This window comes from Haematobia irritans, chromosome 4, assembly GCF_050003625.1.
Source record: "Haematobia irritans isolate KBUSLIRL chromosome 4, ASM5000362v1, whole genome shotgun sequence".
Classification (NCBI taxonomy): domain Eukaryota; kingdom Metazoa; phylum Arthropoda; class Insecta; order Diptera; family Muscidae; genus Haematobia; species Haematobia irritans.
In genome coordinates, this window is record NC_134400.1 from 85,974,402 (window position 1) to 85,997,889 (window position 23,488).

General features: G+C 36.5%; 2 protein-coding genes across 2 annotated transcripts in view; one reads left to right on the forward strand and one right to left on the reverse strand.

The window, feature by feature from the left end:
- LOC142236201 (SEC14-like protein 2) overlaps positions 1-8,908 on the forward strand; it is a 44,339-nt gene extending 35,431 nt beyond the window's left edge. Inside the window, exons 4-9 of the mRNA XM_075307469.1 lie at positions 337-380; positions 457-574; positions 641-931; positions 7,711-7,907; positions 7,967-8,279; positions 8,350-8,908. Of these exons, the coding sequence (XP_075163584.1) occupies positions 337-380; positions 457-574; positions 641-931; positions 7,711-7,907; positions 7,967-8,279; positions 8,350-8,495 (1,109 nt within the window). The 3' untranslated portion in view covers positions 8,496-8,908. The remainder of the gene's footprint in view (positions 1-336; positions 381-456; positions 575-640; positions 932-7,710; positions 7,908-7,966; positions 8,280-8,349) is intronic.
- A 9-nt stretch (positions 8,909-8,917) lies between these two features.
- MED14 (mediator complex subunit 14) lies at positions 8,918-23,011 on the reverse strand. Its single transcript, XM_075307468.1, has 14 exons — positions 22,678-23,011; positions 22,430-22,562; positions 22,067-22,366; positions 21,869-22,001; positions 15,716-16,219; positions 15,274-15,641; positions 14,949-15,213; positions 14,622-14,890; positions 14,245-14,566; positions 13,878-14,182; positions 13,616-13,807; positions 12,279-13,550; positions 11,949-12,218; positions 8,918-9,549 (listed from the first exon to the last, which is right to left on the reverse strand). The coding sequence occupies exons 1-14, from the start codon at positions 22,827-22,829 to the stop codon at positions 9,403-9,405; spliced, it is 4,632 nt and encodes a 1,543-aa protein (XP_075163583.1). The 5' UTR covers positions 22,830-23,011; the 3' UTR covers positions 8,918-9,402.
- Between the last annotated feature and the right edge of the window lie 477 nt (positions 23,012-23,488).

Consider the following 23,488-nt stretch of genomic DNA (forward strand, 5'->3'; position numbering starts at 1 on the left):
TCTATAGAAATAAAATTTTGACAAAAAACTTTGTACACCGTCCATATGTACCCTTATATAAGATTCGACCTGGACGAACTTACGACCGTATATATACGGGTTGTTACATTTTTATGGTTTTTATATATCGTCAACACCAATCGTTAATATTACGATTGGCGTTCTTTCTTTTAGTTCATCAATACCTGTAACTCTAAAAACTATGTTTAAAAAAAAATCGTACAACCTTAACATAAGACTCTTCTACAACGATTAAACTCAAAATCCATATCCAAGATGGCGATTTATCAATGGTATGCGTAAACACTCGCTAATCGATTTTTGTTTTCTTTTCAGCCAGAAAATGGGACTTGGAGGCCGCAGAGAAAATGCTCCGCAATGTCAGTATCATCCAAATCGATACAATACCCAGTGCATTGTCGTTTATCTATATTTGTTTTTTTATTCATTTTGTAGGCAGTGAAAAATCGCATCTCAGTCAATATTGAGAGTTTGGAGAAATGGGAGGCACCCGAAGCACTTAGAAAATATTTACCCTATGGTATTATAGGCCACGACAATGATGGAGCACCCAGTAAGTTGTGACATTTGAAAGTGATTTTCTTAAATTGGACTAATTAATTTCTTATGTTTCTTACAGTAATCGTCTGTCCCTTTTATCAGTTTGACATCTATGGCATGTTGCATTGTGTGACCCGATTCGATTTTATTCGTTATGTAATCAAAATTTTGGAGGGTGTCATGAAGGATGGCTATGAACAAAGTAAAATTCATGGAGTAAAAGCTCGTCAAGTGGTGGTCCTTTTTGATGTGGCTGATTTCAATATGACACAATATGCTTGGCGTCCTGCTGTTGAATTGATTATTGCCATGATCAAGGAGTATGAGCAAAATTACCCAGAAATTTTAAAGATGTGCTATATTATTAATGGTAAGTTGGCAATTCATGGGGCAATAATAAAAATTCGAAGTAGGTAATTTTCTTCAGAATTAAATTTTTTCTCTGTGTGTAAAATTCTTTGGAAATATTCATAGACTCTGATGGTTTGGAAATCGAGACGAATAACCCTCTCTCAATGTTGGCCAAAATCTTCCGAAGAAAAATAAAAAACTCAACCTCTCGTAAAATAGGGAATCTGAAATAGCTACTTGTCAACTTGATTTTACGACTATGTCGATTTGAGTCTGTAAAAGTGGTGCCTTATACTGTATGACCGATCGATCGCATTCTTTATACCAAGCAAACAAGCAATTGCTATTAAATGAAAATCCTGTTTACTTTCACAAAATCAATGATTTCCACACCCTCAAAAAAAATCGCTTCTTTAACATATGTTCCAAACATATTTTGCAGGAAGCACATATATTATTGCATACTGCCGAAACATTAATATGTTTGTTTTATGTGAACATATTATATGTTTGGAAGCATTTTGAGCCAAAAATATTATATGCTTGGAAGAATTTTTCCCAAACACGATTGTGCTCATTCCCTAACATACTCGTAATTTTCACTTCCACGAAATTTTTTAGTTATTGGAACCTTTCTCTGTAATACAAATAATGTTGAAGAAATTATTCACTTTTATAAATTTTTTTAAATTTTACCTTTCGCCTGCACGGAGAATCGAACCGAGGACCATACAGTTTGTAAGCCAAAACACTATCCACTGGGCTACGTAGCTGTTATAGTCACCAGTAGATAATTATCGTTTTAAGTTACATTTATATAGCATAGTTTGCAGCGCCCACGAGCCCATGCAAACATAACATTATTTAACAGAAACATACATTTGTTTGCCACGTGGAGCAGTGGTTAGCATGTCTGCCTTGCATGCAAAGGGTCGTGGGTTCAATCCCTGCTCCGACCGAACATTTTTTTTTTGTTTTTTTTTTTTTTTAATTTACACATTTATATTTATACTATATTAATTTTTTTTAAATGAAACTTCGAAATGTGTGTTATTAAAGATTTATAGTCAGTAACAGTGCTTGATATAAACGAAATTGACTGATTTTTGGATAAAATATTATTTTTTATTGCAAAAATAACAATCTTGTAATAAAAAACTGTTTTTGTACAAAACTTTAAAATTTGGAAGGAATTCAAAAACTAACAAAAGAAGAACGTGGAGTCGAGTATAAACATACATACATAATTTTATAATATAAACATAAATTTATTTAGGAGTGAACAGTTTTTTACTAGCATTTAACACCATCGCTCTAAAATTCCTTTTATTTTTCTTTAATAATTCATTTTAAAGAAAATAAACTTTTTAAATTGTTTTAGCTGTAAAACTCGAACATAATGCCCGCTTTTATATTTGATGGTGTCCGTCAACTCCTCGTGGACTACTTTTTAATAAAGAGGAACTAAAGTTTGTTTTTTTACATTTTACTGTGTAATTTTTCACTATTTCCTCCTTATTTCATTTTACTGTCCCAACTCTAAAAAGAGTATAGTGCCCTTTCGTTATTTTTATGAAGACCCCTGATTTCTTTTAACGAACCAAGAAAAAAATTGTGCCCATAATGCCAAAATGATAAACAAAACACATGTCCACACATACATAAAATGCTGCTCTCAAGGCGAAAACATAAGCTGTTTGTTTTTCAAATGTCTATTCTCTTGGTTCAGAATGTATATTCTCTTTATTCAAATTAAATAATATTTAGACTTAAACATATCAAATTTTTGGCCTTATCATAAAACAGTTTTCCGAAACAACATACAAGCGGTTTCACAGAAATTGTTCTCTTTTGACTCTTTTGCTGTGTTATATTGATATCTTTCGTCAACTCTCCCGGTTTCCATCTCTATTTCTCTCTATACTCTCTCTGTCGCTTTGAATAAAATATCACAACATATGTATGTTTAGTCGAAATTTGTAAATTTATATATGTTTGTATTCACACATATGATTTTTATGAAACATTGATGCCCCAAACATAATATATTCTAACATATTAACATAGATGTCCCAAACATTTAGTGTTAGTTTAGGAACATTACATGTTCGCACTTAAATATATTGTGGTTTAAAATCGTGCCCGAAACACATTTTGTTTATATCGGAACATATGAAAAACATATTTTTCTAACAGTGCACATTCTAGAATTGCAAATACAATTATAAGTTCATATATAATTATATATAATGTTGTTGATACACAGTAGCTGTTTTCTCCCCTGGTAGGCTTTCCTTCAATATTCACACAGATAATATTTTGTAACAGTTTGTATTTCTGGTTTCTCATAATTTGGCCCAAATATGATGTTTTTGGTCTCTTTATGGTATTCAGTAGTTCTTTTTATACCCTCCATCATAGGATGGGGGAGCCACCGTGGTGCAATGGTTAGCATGCCCGCCTTGCATACACAAGGTCGTGGGTTCGATTCCTGCTACGACCGAACACCAAAAAGTTTTTCAGCGGTGGATTATCCCACCTCAGTAATGCTGGTGACATTTCTGAGGGTTTCAAAGCTTCTCTAAGTGGTTTCACTAGAATGTGGAACGCCGTTCGGACTCGGCTATAAAAAGGAGGTCCCTTGTCATTGAGTTTAACATGGAATCGGGCAGCACTCAGTGATAAGAGAGAAGTTCACCACTGTGGTATCACAATGGACTGAATAGTCTAAGTGAGCCTGATACATCGGGCTGCCACATAACCTAACCTAACCTAACCTAACCTAGGATGGGGGTATATTAACTTTGTCATTCCGTTTGTAACACATCGAAATATTGCTCTAAGACCCCATAAAGTATATATATTCTGGGTCGTGGTGAAATTCTGAGTCGATCTAAGCATGTCCGTCCGTCCGTCCGTCCGTCTGTTGAAATCACGCCAACTTCCGAACGAAACAAGCTATCGACTTGAAACTTGGCACAAGTAGTTGTTATCGATGTAGGTCGGATGGTATTGAAAATGGGCCATATCGGTCCACTTTTACGTATAGCCCCCATATAAAGGGACCCTCAGATTTGGCTTGTGGAGCCTCTAACAGAAGCATATTTCATCCGATCCGGCTGAAATTTGGTACATGGTGTTGGTATATGGTCTCTAACAACCATGCAAAAATTGGTCCACATCGGTCCATAATTATATATAGCCCCCATATAAACCGATCTCCAGATTTGGCTTGCGGAGCCTAAAAGAGAAGCAAATTTCATCCGATCGGGCTGAAATTTGGTTCGTGGTGTTGGTATATGGTCTCTAACAACCGTGCAAAAATTAGTCCATATCGGTCCTTAATTATATATAGCCCCCATATAAACCGATCCCCAGATTTGGCTTGTGGAGCCTCAAAGAGAAGCAAATTTCATCCGATCCGGCTGAAATTTGGTACATGATGTTGGTATATGGTCTCTAACAACCATGCAAAAATTCGTCCACATCGGTCCATAATTATATATAGCCCCCATATAAACCGATCCCCCGATTTGGCTTGCGGAGCCTCAAAGAGGAGCAAATTGCATCCGATCCGCCTGAAATTTGGTACATGGTATTGGTATATGGTCTCTAACAACCGTGCAAAAACTGATCCACATCGGCCCATAATTATATATAGCGCCCATATAAACCGATCCCCAGATTTGGGTTGCGGAGCCTCAAATAGAAGCAAATTTCATCCGATCCGCCTGAAATTTGATACATGTTATTGGTATATGGTCTCTAACAACCATGCAAAAATTGGTCCAGATCGGTTCATAATTATATATAGCCCCATATAAACCGATCCCCAGATTTGGCTTGCGAAGTCTCCAAGAGATGCAAATTTCATCCAATCCGGTTGTAATTTGGAACATGGTGTTAGTATATGATCTTTAACAACCGTGCCAGAATTAGTCCATATCGGTCCATAATTATATATAGCCCCCATATAAAACATTCTCCAGATTTGACCTCCGGAGCCTCTTGGAGAAGCAAAATTCATCCGATCCGGTTCAAATTAGGAACGTGGTGTTAGTATATGGTCGCTAACAACCATACCAAAATTGGTCCAATCACACAAAAATTGGTCCATATCGGTTTATAATCATGGTTGCCACTAGAGCCAAAAATAATCTACCAACATTTTATTTCTATAGAAAATTTTGTCAAAATTTTAGTTCTAGAGAAAATTTTGTTAAAATTTTATTCGGTTCATAATAAAATTTTTATCATTGTCAAAATTTTATTTCTATAGAAAATTTTGTTCAAATTTTTTTCGGTTCATAATCATGGTTGCCACTCGAGCCAAAAATAATCTACCAAGATTTTATTTCTATAGAAAATTTTGTCAAAAGTTTATTTCTATAGACAATTTTGTTAAATTTTATTTCTGTAGAAATTTTTGTAAAAATGTTCTTTCCATAGAAAATTTTGTCAAAATTTTTATTTCTATAGAAAATTTTGTGAAAATTTTATTTCTATAGAAAATTTTGTTAAAATTTTATTTCTGTAGAAAATTTTGTCAAAATTTTATGTCTACTTTGTCAAACTGAATTATATACGTATTGGATCGATCTTTTTTGATTTAATATATACCACGTATGGACTTACATACAATTTAGAAGATGGTGTTAGGAGGTTTTAAGATACCTTGCCATCGGTAAGCGTTACCGCAACTTAAGTAATTCGATTGTGGATGGCAGTGTTTAGATGAAGTTTCTACGCAATCCATGATGGAGGGTACATAAGCTTCGGCCTGGCCGAACTTACGGCCGTATATACTTGTTCTTTTATAATTGCCTTAGGTTAGGTGGCAGCCCGATGTATCGGGCTCACTTAGACTATTCAGTCCATTGTGATACCAAAGTGGTGAACTTCTCTCTTATCACTGAGTGCTGCCCGATTCCATGTTAATGACAAGGGACCTCCTTTTTATAGCCGAGTCCGAACGGCGTTCCACATTACAGTGAAACCACTTAGAGAAGCTTTGAAACCCTTAGAAATGTCACCAGCATTACTGAGGTTATCGCCTTAGAACTTCATTATTTGATATGAAATGTGTCCATGATATTTTAAGAATGCGTCGGTAAGTCCACATCTCAAAGGCTTTGTGTATTTTCATATCTACAGACTTCACAAAATAGGACAGAGGTCCACAAAATAGGACAAACCACACATATGTCTTCATATAACGATTTTTTTACATTTACATCATGTCTGGTAAAAACTTTTTTACATTTAAGGTAGGAATCCCTTGCCATATTTCTTTGCCGCGTTATTTCTTTAGAGTTGTCCCATTCGTCGTTGACTATAGCTCCAAGATATTAAAAAGTCTTAACTCTTTCCACGTTAATTTCATTTTTTTTAATGTTACTGAATTACGTGTCCGCTGTTTAATGATTATCATGTATTTTGTTTTGTTCTGTTTTTGTTTTTTTATATATTAATGTTTGGGCCGTAGTTTTCGCTGCATGTGGTCAGTCTATTTACAAGTTCTTGAAATGGATACACTCATGGGGAAAAAAGTCTGCAAAAGCAAGAGTTTTCCGTAAACCAGGGCTTAAACAGAGAAAGTTAGCTGCTTTTGCTTTTACAGAAAATTGTTTCTGTAGTTTCTTAGAGTGTCTATGATGCTCAAAAAATTTTCTAAAACAACCCAGCAAAAAAAGCGTCGCCAAAAAAAGTAATGAAAATGTTCTTTTTGGATCCGGAAGTGGTACAAAATTGACGCAGAAGCGATGAATTTAACATGGGCTTGTCATAGGACGGAAGTCCTCCATTTCAACAGCCGCTGCACTGAATTTGCATCACTTCTTTAGGTGTGATCCGAATTCAATGTTTTGGATGTAAATTAAAAATTTGTGTGATATTTTGTCAAATAAATAATTTTTATAAATTTTTTATGATTTTTATGGATTCTAATGCTTGTCGGAAACGTTTTACCTCAAATATTTTCAAAAATGCACAATTTTTTCAGATTGGATTTAGCATTTTTTTCGACAAAATTTAAATGATTTGTACCATTTTATGTGTTCTTACTCTGTTTTTAAACAATTTCAAACAAAAAAAGTTAAAATTACCCATTAAAAATATGAAAAAAGCAAGTTATAAAAATTGAATTAAAAGAACTTCCTGGGTAGTTAAAATAAAGAACATCATTGGGAGTGTATCTTCTGGAAGTGCTTTTAAAGTTGTGCCTTTGGAAGAACTTCCAATTTTTTTTTGCTGGGAACCAAAAGTTGGCTGAAAAAGGGAAAGCAGTCACTGTTTGCTGAAATAGAAAAACAAAAAAGATGATATAATGGCCATTGTACAACAATAAATACAAAATATAAAGAACATGTCTTATATTTCCCAAGAATGTGAATATTTTTTAAATTACGCAAATAAAATGTTTGCTGATCGCATTTAGGAGCTTTTAAGGATATTTTGGCCCCTTGAACATTCTTTGAGTAACATTAAAAACAAAACAAAATATTTACGATTCGTTTTGTGCTAGACCATTAATTACAAAAAGCAGACACCTACGAGTACTTTTGTTTTTAGCAGACTTTTTTCTTTAAGTGTGCATTTATAGAATTTTATGGTGTTATTGAAAAGATTAAAATGCGGTGCGAAAATGTGGGAAAGACTGGTGTTTACATTTCCACATCCTTATTACTTTCCTTCTTTTTTTTTTACAATCTAATCATTCCAATTACTAGATTATTTTTATAAACTCGATCTTCCATGGTTGAAAATGACCTTTAATATTTTTTTCTCCATCTCTTTTAGCACCCAAAGTATTCTATTTCGCCTTCAATTTCGTTAAAAAATTCCTTGATGAATATACAATGAGTAAAATCAGCATCAACAAATTGGGCTCTGATAAATGGAAAGAAGCTGCCTTCTCTCATATTGATCCTAATATTTTACCCAAAGCGTTTGGTGGCAACCTCACGGAGAATGGAGACGGAAGATGTCCTAGCAAGGTAAAGACAAGTTTTTTTTATAAAATATACAACTGAAAATTACTTTAACCTTTTTACAGGTGGTCTGGGGCGGTAAGGTTCCTAAGGAATTATATTTGGAGCAAAAGGACGACGATGATAAAAATTTCATTGAGGCCATTGTCAATAAGGGGAATAAATTGAAACTAGAATTTGATGTTGGTGACAAGAAGGAAAACGAAGAGGACAAATTGTTGTCTTGGGATTTCCGTACCATTGATTACGATATTAAATTCGGTATCCTAAGTGTTGACAAGGCCTCGGGGGAAAGGCGCAGTGAGGTACCCTTGACCAAAGTATATTCAAATGAAATGAATGAAGTGGGTTTCATTACCACACGCCCCAATACAAAATGTAAGTGCTAAAATATTTTCTTTTCCCACAGCCACTAAGCTAATACCAATAATTTTTCTCTCATTTACAGATACTGTTGTTTTTGACAACTCCGGTAGTTATTTGCGTAGCAAGAAATTACGTTATTGGGTATCACTAATATCGGAAAACGATGACCTCACCGACCTCAAATCGACCATTGGACAAACCGAAGTTGTTGCCACCAATGGCAATTGAAGTAGATAGCACAAAGCTTGTACACTCTAATCTTAGTTACTAAGAATGAATTACATGCGTCAGTCCCATGATGATAATGATGACGATGGATAGGATCAAACAAGGATCTGTTATGCTAGTGAACCAAACATTCCAAAACGGGTTTCCAATATAAGTAGCAAATTATGTACACTATATAGCAAGTAAGGGAGCATACACGAGAGTCTGCCTATCCATCCCCCACAAATTGTATTTTTAGTCTAATGTAAAACCATGTATGTAGAATATCTTTCTTTTTTTTGGTATTTCCCAATTGTATTATATGTAAAATAATGTTAGTTGTTCGGATCTTTTACGAGTTTATATTGTCGTAATCAATTGTATCCTTCCGCGAGAACTGCAAAAATAATATAAAGAAATGTGATACTTATCAATCCTTGCTCTTTTCTTTTTTTTTTTAATAATATGTTCTTTTTTATTTTATTTCTCAGTTTTCTGTGTGTGTTTTGTGGTTTTCTTTTTTGTTATTTGTAAATACCTTATAATTATGATTACATTTAGATAAATGTGTGTTTTTTTGTTTTGTTTTGTTTTTTTTTCTTCCTCTTTTCTTTAAACTTAAACTAATTGTTTGTTTCTCTGTGTGTATGTAAATAAATTGAAATTTGTTGAAATGATAACAACGTTGTGCCATGATTTCATATGGGGAAAATAGTTAAATACAAAGTCCTTTTTTAATGACTTTACGATCCTTAGCTAAATTCTATATAAAAATAGACGAACTGTTCGTCCACACAGTTCGTCTTTTCACAACGAATACGCGTTTGGCGAAATATCCATGTGTATGTGTGTGGTGATTTTTTTATCAGCCGCCAGTGCTGCTTCATACATTTAAATTCGCTGCGGAGTTGCGGCGCTTTCGCCTTCATCACTGCGGACCTGGATTCTGGGGCATTTGTTGATATCCAGGCCCCACTTGGGGCGGACCAACTGGACCTCCCATCTGTTGCATGGGTGAGTGCATAATGGGGTTCGGACTAGAACCAACCATAGGACCAACTGGAGGACCAATCGACTGAAAATAGAAACCGTGAGAATATCATTAATATATTAGGAATTGAGTTCAGAATCATAGAATCGACTACCCAAGCATTGGTGAAATGCTTATATTCAATACGCTTTACAAAATTTTTTTCAAAGAATTAGATTAGAATTCAAGTTGAGAAATTGTTGGGAAAATCGCGTTCTCAGCAAAAAACAGACATTACCCTCAACAGTAGAGTTCAATACGTTAGCAACAATTTCTCAACATATTAGCAACAACTTTTCAAACTAAATCTCATTTTAATGCTTCAAACCTATTGGAAATTTTGTTGAAAGCAAGCAATTTGCAACGCCATTTGATTTAATGTTGAAGATGGGAATCACTATCAAATTGATATGGCGTTACCTATGAAAAATGCTCATCCTTGTGTTTGTTGGGTTTCTTAAAGTTTGGAAAAGTTGATTTTCGACTATTTAAAAATTTGGTAAAGTTGACTTTTCGACTTTTTTTAATATTTAAGATGCGGTTAATTATACACCATTATTTGTTCGAGTTCTAATGCATTAATGGTAGACCCAAACACTTTACGTGTATAGGACTTTTTTAAAATTTGCAAATGTTGACTAAACGACTTTTCAACTTATTTAAAATTTGAATTTTTCAAAATATGGACGACGACTTTTTAAAATACTTGCTATTGGGCCTGTTAATTTTAAAGCATGGTTCTTTCGAGGTGCAGTGCATTAGTGGTAGAGCTAGACACCGGGATCCTATTCCACTTAACAAACCACGGCACAGGCCTGCAATCAGTGCGGGAGATAACTGAGTACGTTAAATGATAGGTTAGGTTAGGTGGCAGCCCGATGTATCAGGCTCACTTAGACTATTCAATCCATTGTGATACCACATTGGTGAACTTCTCTCTTATCACTGAGTGCTGCCCGATTGCATGTTAAGCTCAAGGGACCTCCTTTTTATAGCCGAGTCCAAATGGCGTTCCACATTGCAGTGAAACCACTTAGAGAAGTTTTGAAACCCTCAGAAATGTCACCAGCATTACTGAGGTGGGATAATCCACCGCTGAAAAACTTTTTGGTGTTCGGTCGAAGCAAGAATCGAACCCACGACCTTGTGTATGCAAGGCGGGCATGCTAACCATTGCACCACGGTGGCTCCTACGTTAAATGATGAAATGAATGAAAATACTATGGGATAACCCAAACAAGAAAACACTTTAAAAGTGAATCGCTACGCGCTTTTAAGGAAATTGGCATTAAGCAAATGGGCATTACTTCAAATTAGAGGTGTGCACGTGAGTAATATTTTACTCACGCTCACGCACACTCACGACGGAAAAATCTTACTCACGCACACTCACGCACGATATTGTTTGGTAGGACTCACGCTCACGCACACTCACGAAAAGATAATTTGTACTCACGCACGAAAATGTCGTGACTCACGAAAAATACCGTGATTCACGAAAAATATCGTGACTCACGAAAAATGTCGTGACTCACGAAGAATTTTTTGAGTAATTTACCTTAGCGACGCGTCTGAAAACATGAGCATTATTAAAATCGAGAGCGTTATTACACTCTCAACATCCCAGGTGTCACTAAAATTGTAAATGAATTTAACTCTTAAGCGTTTTATGTTGGTGAGCAGGATTATTTTCGTGAGCGTAAATCTTTACTCACGCACACTCACGAAGATAATATTTTCGTGACTCACGCTCACGCACGACATTTTGGTTTGTTAATCACGCTCACGCACACTCACGCCGTTGCCATGAGCGTGACTCACGACAATTTCGTGTCACGTGCACACCTCTACTTCAAATCCTTCTTTTTCCAAAAACTACTAGTAAAAATACTAACAGGGAACATCGTTTTTGTACGAGCCACATTTTGTCACTAGGTATGGTGACAAAAATGCAAAAATGCAAATGAAGAAAACAATTCCAACCGATGGAAATATGATGACCGCCGCCTGGAGCAGATTAATTTTATGCTGAATTGACAAATAAGGGAGGCCTAATTTGCACTGCTCGGGAAATTGTATTTTTTCTGTTGCAGCATTACTGGGCCAGGTGTTCAAAGTTGATTATACCGGGTTGAAAATGAAATTGCCTTTTCCCCAATGTGTTTTATTAAACGCCGTATCGAAGATAAAGGATATAATTACCGGATTACTATCTTTTGAGTACATATGCCTCATTGGGGTTGTTTGTAGGACCGTTCCATGAAACACAAATCAGAACATAACGATTTTTGAATCGCTTGGAATGGAGATGTTCTCGAAATCAAAAATATGTGAAGGATTTGTGAAGGGTTTGCCTCGTAAAAGTAGGTTTATGAACATGGTTTTTGGGTATACTTCATTTCAAATGCTCTAGTTTAATTTGTAAATGTTAGTTTAACACATACCTGATTCGGTGGTGGCACATCGTTGGGCAACTGAAGATTCATCAATAAATCTCTTACAGCTGGAAACAATGAACACTGTCCATGGGGAACACCATACTCGGAGAAACGCCTTAACAGCGTGCTCGCCGCAATAGCAGCCGGCGATTGTACTTGTTCTCGTTTCTCTGCCAATTGCGTCAAATTCGAACTAAGGTCGTACACCATTGGGAGAACCAACGAAGGACTATCCTTCCATTCTTTGCCATTGTATGGTATTCGGGTAATTTGTAACTGTAATTGTCGAAAGGTGAAAAAATGAGCTGGGAACATGTTCGGTTGATGCTAACTTACGAAAAATAAAATTTTCAAACGCACTATAAGCACGCCAGGACTTCCGATGGGTACAATAGGTGCTGCGGAGGGTGGGACCCTTGTGCAAAATTGAACAGTCCATTTAAATTGATCTCCACCCAAATCTGGCTTCATTTCCAAACGCATTATCTGTACAAAATCTTTAAGAACTTGTGTCGCACAGCTTAAGACCCGACAAAAACTATGCAATGAATTGGGACGATAGGGTGGCGCAGCCACTCTTGTATCGAAAAATTGCTCAAGTACTAAGAGATCTTCAGGACTTAGTTGAAAGGGCTGTTTCCCATCAGGGGTGGGTTGTGGTGGTAACGGAGCAATTTTCAAGTGCAACGATTGCATATGGACTTGATTTAAAATCACCTGACACTGTAAGCTGTCCACTTTGAACAACACCACACCGGGTTCATTAGAGTTCAGCACTTGTATAGTATCATCGTTCTGTATATTACGATGTAATTGACGTCTCATATAAACACAACCGAGGAAACGTTCTAATGGACTAATATCTGGGGTGGCTCCTATCTCTTTACAAGGATGGGTGCTAGGGCGACATAGTAGGTCGAGTTTCTCATGTGTCAATATGGTCGGTATGGCTCCAGCCCATGAACGATTGGCCTGTGGCATGCGATTCATGGCTTGTGCATTGCCCGTACTACCACCGCCAGCATTGGGGGCTGTATTAGAAGATTGACTTGATTTATGATCGGGACTTTGTCCAGGTCTTGGTGATGGCCGCGGCATACTTGGTGAACCTGGCCAATTGCTATTGGCGGGCGACATTGCAGCAAAGGGTGAATCTTGATGGCCTTGCATGTACATATTGGGTCCTGGACTATGTACCATATGTGGACTTGGTTGTGGATTTAATGGAGAAGAAGGCATCAAGCCGCTCGGCGATGGGTGAGGCATATGAGGTCCTGGTGGTGATGTCAAGTTATAATTTGGATGATTTTGTCCACCTCCAGCTCCTGTTGAAGAGCCGCCCGGATGTGGGCTAGCTGGGGTATGGGGATTTGAGCTTGAGGGCGGTGTATGTGGTGCTGGAAATCGCAATCCACTATCTCTTGGAGATTGGGGGCCTCTCATTCCAGCACTGAGGAAAGGTGATGATCCTCCAGTTCCTCCCCCAGGAACACTACCGGGTCCGCCAAAGTTATCTTCTATTCCCATTGGTGAAGGAGGATTGTCGTCTTCACTTTGTGATCGGCCGCGATAAACAGCGTTCTCGTCAACGTATTTCGAGAGAAATCCCTTAAGGAGTATAATTAGAACATTAATATAGCCATACAGCTTACACCCAAAAAAATATGACAAACCTTTAATCCCTGGATGGGAGTAAATTCGTCTATAAGATTACGATCAAAACGACTAAAGGCACCATCTCGTATCGACACTAAACGACCCGATCTAAAACGAATCTCCAAGCAATACATAGCCTGATATGCCAATCGTATTAAGCAGGGTGATTGAGGTAAAATACAAAAGGACAAAACTGGAACAAGTGGACGCTGGAATTAAATATAGAAAAAGGTATTTAGGGAAACTCGTACACTTTTTTATTCCAGAGAAACTAATTACTGGTATTCCCAAATGTGGAATTATTGGCAGTTTTGCTATTGACGATAGGGGATTGTAGGTCTCATGCAAAATGCACACCATCTGGGCCAAATTGTGTTGACTGTTCAGATGCGTAGTTAATTGATTGCGCATTATAGAGTGCGAATTCGCCGTTGTAATTCCACCCATAAATATCAAACGAAATCCGTGAGATTGGGCGGACCAATATATGTTACAAATCACTTCTTTCTTGGGGCCATAACCCAACAACAAATTTATATAGTTATACGAATTTATACTGATCATATCCGATATATTTAACCGTTCTGAAATAGAAAAGATGTAAAGCTGAACTGGACATTCAAATGTTCAAAAGATCGTCACTCACTGTTTTTAATGTGCTCCGAAAATGTGTATGCCAAAGTATAAAGATAAACTATCTTCGACCAGTCTTTTAAAAGATCTTCCACTGTCTTTGAGAAGTCATGGTTTATTTGTTCATATGTTAGATATACGGTTCTCCGATTCCCCTGCTCCTTAGCATGGGTACTTTGCAGAGGAGTACTGAAGAATACAAATTCGACAACCCATACTCGAATTTGATTGTTTTTATTCATTTGAGAACGAATGGAAATGGAGAGAAGGCGTTTCATTAAGTCCTTCCAGACATGCTCTTCAATGGTGGGTATATTGGGAATATGAGATTGTTGCTGTAAATGAGATATATAGTAAATCTTGGTTAAATTGTATGTTCATTTGACTTACTTTTTGATCTTCACCAGCATGACCTGGTTTGGGTAGTGCCAAAATTTTCAATACCAAAGAGGTAGCATTGGATTCCACCTGTAAACCACTGTGCGGTATGTTATGTTTTGTCAATGCTTGGGCCAAATTTAAAAATGGTATCTTTTCGTCACACATTGCCACGACATGAGCTAACTCTGGTATGAAGTAAGCGGGATATATGGTTTTTGCTTGCTTGGCCGCTGGTGCCCCATGTTCATTAACGGACTTTCTTTTATGGGGAGGTGTATCTGTGAAAACAAAGAGGTAGGATTTTATGCAATAACAAAGAAAATCATCTTAACCAACCATCAACATCAGTTCCTGGTCCGTGTGTGGACACAAAAGTATCAAATTCGATTAGTTTCAATAATTTCGTGTAAACTCTTGGCACTTCGGCATTAGCTGTGTTCCCCACTGCTGGCTGATTGGGTGGTGCTTGCGCCGGCACTGGTTGCTTCGAAGACTCCTCTGTGGTCGATTCATTTTCTTTTGTTTGGAAAGCGACAAAACCTAAATGGAATGTATATTCCATTTCATTGGGCGTATGGGGTTTCTCCTTCAGCTGGACAACCTGAAAATAGACCAATTATGTAGATCTTTTTAAAGGTAGGTGCCTTAATAGGAAACTTACCAAAATAACGCTGGGATGGCGATGCAGTTTTACAAAAATTTTGTGCCTACCAGCTTGCAGCAAAGGATTGTCGGGGGCCTTCAGAAATGGTAATGTTTCAGTGGCTGTGGCAGGTAAGTGCTGTAAGGTCTTTTCACAACGTCTGTGTGTTATCCAATATCTTAGCTCGGACATTATATGTGGCAATTTGTTACGATCACCATTGAGACATGCCTGCATTTCTGGAATGATGGGACAATCCAAATGTTTGGGCACATGACAGCGCAACATGCCGGTGTGAGTGTCTATAGTTATGTGTATTTGTTCAGCACGTAGGCAAGGTGTCAGTACCGGCACTGTTAGTATTGCAGGCGTTCCCTGTAGATTAACTAGAAGAGACGGTGGAAAAATGAGTAAAAGAAACTCCATTTGATGTTAAAATTTCGAAGACATTTACACTCACAGTCAACATCTTTGAGGAATGCTTGGAACTCCAATTTCAAATCAGACAAACGGGAAACAGATCGTATATAGACTGTGTGTACAATTAGTCTTTCCATAGAAAGATGATCGGAGCGTACTGCACGATCGGCAACTTCGGCTGATTCTTTGGCTCCCAATGACGGTATATGCACAACGGCTAAGGGACGTCCAATTTCATTGGGATCTGATTGTACTGTCAAACGGTAACCTAGTTCAGATTTTGGATCTTTGCTTGTAAGCTCACGCCAATACGATACGGTAATCTTAACTCCCGGTATATACTCCTCGACTTGTATATTGTCGTCCAAACGCTCATAGCTAAGGCGCAATGTTTGTGTGTACAAGACTTCAAGTTGAAGCGATTGGCAGAAATAATGCAGACAATTGTAAACTTCGCTAAGAGCATTTGGATTTTCCACAAGACGAGCTTGTATTAGCTGATGAATATAATTAACCTGGAGAGGATGTACCAAAGCTTTGCCATCTGTAAATATGAAAATCAATTTAAATATGAAATCAATTTAAATTTAATAAAAAACAAGTATATACGGCCGTAAGTTCGGCCAGGCCGAAGCTTATGTACCCTCCATCATGGATTGCGTAGAAACTTCTTCTAAACACTGCCATCCACAATCGAATTACTTAAGTTGCGGTAACGCTTGCCGATGGCAAGGTATCTTAAAACCTCCTAACACCATCTTCTAAATTGTACGTGGTAAGATCGATCGATCCATACGTGGTAAGATCGATCGATCCAATACGTATATAATTCAGTTTGACAAAGTAGACGTAAAATTTTGACAAAATTTTCTACAGAAATAAAATTTTAACAAAATTTTCTATAGAAATAAAATTTTCACAAAATTTTCTATAGAAATAAAAATTTTGACAAAATTTTCTATAAAAAGAAAATTTTGACAAAAATTTCTACAGAAATAAAATTTTAACAAAATGTTCTATAGAAATAAACTTTTGACAAAATTTTCTATAGAAATAAAATCTTGGTAGATTATTTTTGGCTCGAGTGGCAACCATGATTATGAACAAAATAAAATTTGAACAAAATTTTTTATAGAAATAAAATTTTGACAATGATGAAAATTTTATTATGAACCGAATAAAATTTTAACAAAATTTTCTCTAGAAATAAAATTTTGACAAAATTTTCTATAGAAATAAAATGTTGACAAAATTTTCTATAGAAATAAAATGTTGACAAAATTTTCATTTGCATTGCCTGTCACCCAAGTCAGACTATGGCAAGTGTGATTAAAAGCGATCATGCTGTGTCGTCTATGAAATGGTTCGTTAATAGTGATACTGTATAAAGAGTTCGCTATTTTCGTCTAGTCCATACTAACATCGAATGGTGCATCACTGACATACCGATTGCACTATTAATGGTCTAAAACGTTTTTTCCCTTACCCTATGTGGTTCTTTCTATCTCTGAGCTCGTGACAAATAACAGGTCCATGGGCGGATGACTTAAAAATGCTTTGAGAAATATTTGGTAACTTGTAATCAAAATTAAGAGTCTTAGACGCTGACTTTCACTGCTGGTTGCTGGACTGAAGAATTGATTCTAGCGATGAAAAGTTTAACACTAACGCGCGTTTTTGCTTTAAATGTTTTCAAAAATGTTTCTCTCGATGCCCTATAAATATTTTTGGTTTTTCGAAGTAAATGCAAATATTCAACGAAATCTTAGGAGTGACGAGGTAGAACTTCGGAAAAAACGGCATTTTTAGCCGATTACGTAGTCGGTAAGTATAGGGGTTATGTTAGGGCGAGTTTTTAAGTTTTGCATGTCAGTCCATTAGTTAACACGGCGACCACATTCAGTGCTGGACTACAGCTACCCTGTTTTTACGGGAATTTCATTATGCCAATGGACTGACGCTGAGATTTGGTTCTCCATGAATTGGTACTTCGCTTTCTTTGCTGTGTCCACTTATGTCTTCTTTGGACATGCCTGATCTACCTGCCTTTTTGTATTCGTATATATTCGTTAAATTTAGAAATAGCATCCATATATTATTTTTCTTTCTTTCTTTCTTTCTTTCGTTCGTTCTTTCTTTGTTGACAGTAATATATAAAGCCTTCAAGGCCGATAACAATATTACAAACTTAATTATCAATAGTCTATGATACAAATTCAAAACATAATTTTATTTATATTTGCAATAGAATAATAACGATAGCGGCTCACCAGCCATATATATTAGCGTTAACTATTTAAGTAGTATAAAAATATTAATTTTTGCCCTAGCAGTAGCGCCAGTATAAAGCGACGAAATGACATGGGCAAATCTTAATAATTTCCATGTGAAGCAAAGTGATCAATGAGCTTATTTCTGAACACAATGTTAGAAAATGAAAAGTTGCATAACTCCAGTGGAAGATTGTTCCAAGCTCGCATGGTTCGCACCAAAAAAGATCACTCATAGAGTTGTGTTACCATATGAGGAAGTACTAATTGTGGGTTACGAGTAATTCTTGTAAAAATAAACTGTTCCCTCAACAGTGGAGGAAGATTAGACTTTATAATTTTATAAAAACATAGTAAAATACGTAATTCAGAAAATCTTCGAGAGGGAAACCCCAGAAATTGAAAAGCATGTTGCGAAATGTGGTCGAATCTACGCAGTCCATAAATATATCTCACAATCATATGAAAGCTTCGTCCCAGTCTCTACAAATTCGAACTAGGCGCTCCAGAATAAACCTCAATTGCATAATAAATTTGGGACATCATCAGAGAAGATGCGACATTTTTTCGAACATGACAGAGCAAATGGGTACTTAAAGAACGTAGTCTACGGAGAGTAACGACAATGTTAGATACTATGGATTTAATGTGGCTACCAAAGTCCAGTCTAGGATCGAGTACAACTCCCAGACACTTGATCAGGTCAACTATTTCTACCCTGGTATCGTCAAAAATTATATCACGATCAGAACGATTTACGCGGATTTGCCCAAAACACATGGCCTTGCTTTCACGTGCATTAATTTCAAGACCATTTGAATTCAACCACTGACTAATATCCCCTAAGACAGTATTAACTAATGAAACCAAAGCATTGGTAGAGAGAGGACAACTTCCTTCGAATACAACAAACGATCGATCTTATGTGACAATTTACGTCTAATCAAAAGTACAAAAGAAAAAAGTCTACTAACAAGGTCGTTCAAAATATATAATTGAGTATCTACATCAGAAGTAGTATATATACCATCAGTATCATAAGATGTCAAGCAATCCATTAGACTGTCCCAATCGATTCGATTATAATCGTGGTATTGCACAAAACTATCGGAGTTAGAAGGTATAGATGCAGAAGACCCGTAAATTAGGGCGTGGTGGGAAATAAAAGCACATTGTACCTGAGACGAATAGCTGAGTTTATGTGGTTCACTTAATAATGTAAAGTCGATGAGTGAACAAGAGTTATGTGCCACATCGTCCTAGCAAGTCCTAAACGAGTGCATATCGATCTAACTTTATTAGTTTGGGTAACATAAAACTGGTTACGATTAAAGTCGCCGACTCCTATAATATCAGAGTAATACGTGAATAAATCATCGTAAACTGAGGCAAATGTCTCCATGTCACCATGGGGTAAATATGCAACCCCAAAGAGAACTCTTGAAGGACCGCACATAACCTCTATAAAGATTGTTTCACATATACGGTACGTATCAGACCGGAAAACAATTTTATGCTTCAGATTCTTTGAAATATAAATGGCTAACCCTCCACCTATAAATGAGGGACGATCGTTCCGAACCAGGGGGCTAATCACGGCATTCGATATCGAATTCGTAATCGTATCGAAAAAATTGTCGATACGATTAAAAATTTGGATCACGGCATTCGATCGAAATTTGATGCAATTTCTCAAGCGTTGCCAACAGCAAAAAACGAAGCAGAGCAAAATGAAATGACAAAACTAATGGTGTTTTCTTTTCCGAAAAAAGTGCTTTGCCTTCATTTTGTCTGTACAGAATGCGCATTTTTAAAATGTTACCAGCAACCTAAAAAAATGCTATCATTTCAGCGGGCAGAAAAGAATTCAAAGAAGGAAACAGGGCAATGGCAGCACTCTCGTTTGTTGGCAGTGCTGAAAATGCCCGTAATTTGCCTCTATGCGTGGCGCTATTTTCACAACAGAATTCGAAGCCTTTTCGCACTTTTGCCTGTTTTTTTAGAAAAGAACCTAAAGAGTACATTTTCCGGGCAAAATGCAAAAAAAGTGTGCATTTTTTACAAGAAAAGAAAACGCCATAAGTTAGCGTCACAAAATACAATGTAGAAAAAAAAACATGTTTTTGGAGGTTTCAAAATAAAAAGTAAATTGTATTGCATTATATCTTATGGACCCATATCTCTTTTTACATTCCTCCAAATTCCTTCCTAATTGGAGGATGAGATGAATATAAAATAATCCGGCGACAAATAAGGAATAAAAGTGCACATTGTTATTGGTGTAAGTACATGGGTTTGAAATGGTGTGCACTGTTAGAAAGTCACCTTTTGTAGGCTCAATGGACGATTTCGGCTGACGAAGGAAGCGTTCAAATGGAAAATAATTTTTGGTGGCATGTCAACGTCAATTTTATCACTTTACAATTGTCTGCCGTCTTAAAACTTTTTGCGAGTGGGAGACTTCATAATTCACTATTCTTACAAGGTGGTCCAGAAGCGTTATGTTGTCACGGAATGGTACGGTATTTGGTCGATCACAATCTCTTGAATATCGATCTAGCATGTGCGCTTTATATATGGTTCTTTGCCAAGCTAGAATGCTCGCTGCGAACACTACTATGACCAATTTTTGTTTAACTTTTATTGGAATTGCATTGGTCCTAAATATTAAAAATATGTTCATTATATGTAAATTTACTACAAACTAGCAACAATTCGAACTAAAACTAATATATTTACTATTCCTATATGGCGAAAACAATGTAAAAAACATGTGAAAAATGTTTTACGATTGCAATTTACCAATCGAAAAAATTGTCGATCAAAAAAACTCGATATCGACTCCCGTGATCCGAAAAATTTAGATTTCGATCAAAAGTTCTCGATATCGAATGCCGTGATTAGCCCCCAGATTGTATCCACTAATCTGGACAGATTTATTAGAAACTGATGTCTTTAAACATGATTTTTCGTTTTCAATACTCCTTTTTTCGTCTTCAATGACCCAATAATGATTGGGTCATCGCAGAGCATCATTACCTCACCACCAAAACCAATGTAGTTGTTAACCCTCTAATGCCCAAACCCGCCTTTAGGCGGGCTTCTTTAAATCAGGAAGCTTTTAGTAAAACATACCTTAGGATAACATAAAATTTTTTTGTTTCGATTTCTTGATTTTGTATCGTTAACATTGAATATTTAATCTGCTGGCAAAAACTTGGGGCATTAGAGGGTTAAAGGTGGATAATTCTGACATGGTTTTTATAAGAGATTTTTACCACTGCTGTCGAACCGGTATGGATTAGAGCTCGACCGACGCATCGGCTTCGGCATTCGGCCAAATGTCGATAATCGGCAACGAATCGGCCTTCGGCGTTAAGATGTCAATTAACCGAATCCGAAGCTTTTTGAATAATTCATTTCATATCGAATTTTCCAGGTGTTGAACTTGACTAAGTAAAAACACCCAGTACATATAAAACGTAAAAAACTTATAAAAAATCTTTTTTTGTCATTATAATATCAAACTACTGAACTGAATTACCTTTTATTATTTATTTATGCATTTGTTGAAAAAACAATATTCTAATATTGAACTAAAACACACCAAATTAATTTAATTACAAATTTGAAGAAAATAATCGGCTACGGCCGATTATTGCTTTTTTTGCCGAACATAGGTTTCGGCCAAAAAATCCGCTTCGGTCGAGCTCTAGTATGGATTACTTTAGATTCCGTTTACAATGAAAATTTTAAAATTACTGTGCTAACGCAAGGATCACGAAAGTATTTTCCCATGGTTAATTGTGGGTACATTAAAAAAGATCTTATTCTATAAATTCATTCATTCCTATTTTGGTATTTCACAGGCACAAGCATTTTTGCTAATTTTTCCCGACTATATAACGTATTGATTTTTTTACCTCCTGTTTCTTTATCTTCCACCAAAACATCAATATCCAGTAGACGCCAAGGAACAGTTGGACTATCTCCCATCACCGTTAAAGACACCTTAAACTCGTGCTTCACCTCGAAGGTAACACGGCCGTTTCGAATCTGTGAAAAGTTAGGATTTATTCCATTAATCATGTATATCTATCCTATGAGTCGTCATAACAAACCTTAAACTCCCTCAGTTGGGGCATTAGTTTTCCCGTCACTAAACGGTGTTGTATTACTTGATTTAGCCTCAATAATGTTTGCCGTTTTTCTTGCACAGTTATGGGATCTGGTGGTACTATACGTTCTCTGATACATGTGGGTAGGCGATTGTAAGTACCCTTCGTTAAAACTTCTACCGCTGCAGGTATGTGAAAATTGGGTAGACAAGCCCTTACTAGTGTCTCACGGGACATACGGGCCAACATGTCAGCTGTTTCCACAAATAACATATTTTGTTTGTCCAAGAAGCTCATGATATTCTGAAACAAAATTGAGTATCAATATTTGCCAAATTCTTTAATTAGAGACTTTTTTCTATTTACAGCAGATTTGTCAACTTTGGATACGGAGTTAGCCCACTTCACCAAGGCGATAAGGCGTATAAACAGCTGACGTGTTCGAGCTGCAAAATTGTAAATTTCTATTTTGCGTTCCATGTCTGACTTTCGGGGTAGCCTGTAAAAAGGGAAGTTTTATACATTCCGCATCAGTCAATGTAGACACTGGTGCTTATGTTTAGCACAAAAGGAGCACATGACAACACTCTCCTGCTGCCTTCATTTGTACTTACAATTCTGCTAAAACGGTCAGGTCATGATAGGTTCTCTGTATGATGAAGTCTATGAGGACAGCCAAGGATATTGTATTCATACGAGGACTTCCTTCCGTTCCTTGCGGCAAGTAGCCCGCTAGTCCTTGCTCCAGTGGCTGTGGTGCCATCATGAAGATAGATTATCACAGCTATATGAGAATCTCTGTCTGTATTTTGATAGATTGAGTAAAATGCGTTGCAAAATGTCCCTCGTAGTCACATTTATTTTATATAATATCGACTATTTGCGAAAAAATTAAGAAGTAATGCGACATGGAAATGTTGAAACACTACGAGTTAGCCGATAATTTCCTTCTTCTTCTTCTTTATTGCGATAACACGCACAAAAATTTGCCTCCCCTTGTTGTCATCAGAATTGATAACTACTGCTTTTATCGATAATTCCGATTACCGATTTTGCAATTGTGCTACTTTACTTTATGGTCGTGTATCACTTAAAGAATGCTTATATTCAACGCGCTTCCAAATGTGTTGTCAAACGACTACGCTAAAATTCAAGTTGAGAAAATGTTTTTCTCAAAACAAAAAACAAAGCCATCAACAGAAAAGTAATCGTCAAACATAGTTATTACGCTTAAAATTGTGAAAAGTAAATTGGTGAACAATTTTTGACTTTCCAAATGGAATAAAGTGATAGTTTTTCAAATCTTTTTCCAGACACGCTGCCTCCATTGGAAATAAAAGTACTGGCTGATAGACCCCTACCAACATTTTTGGAATTTGGGGACTCTTTTGAGAATCCCCACTACGTCGAAAACAATCATATACG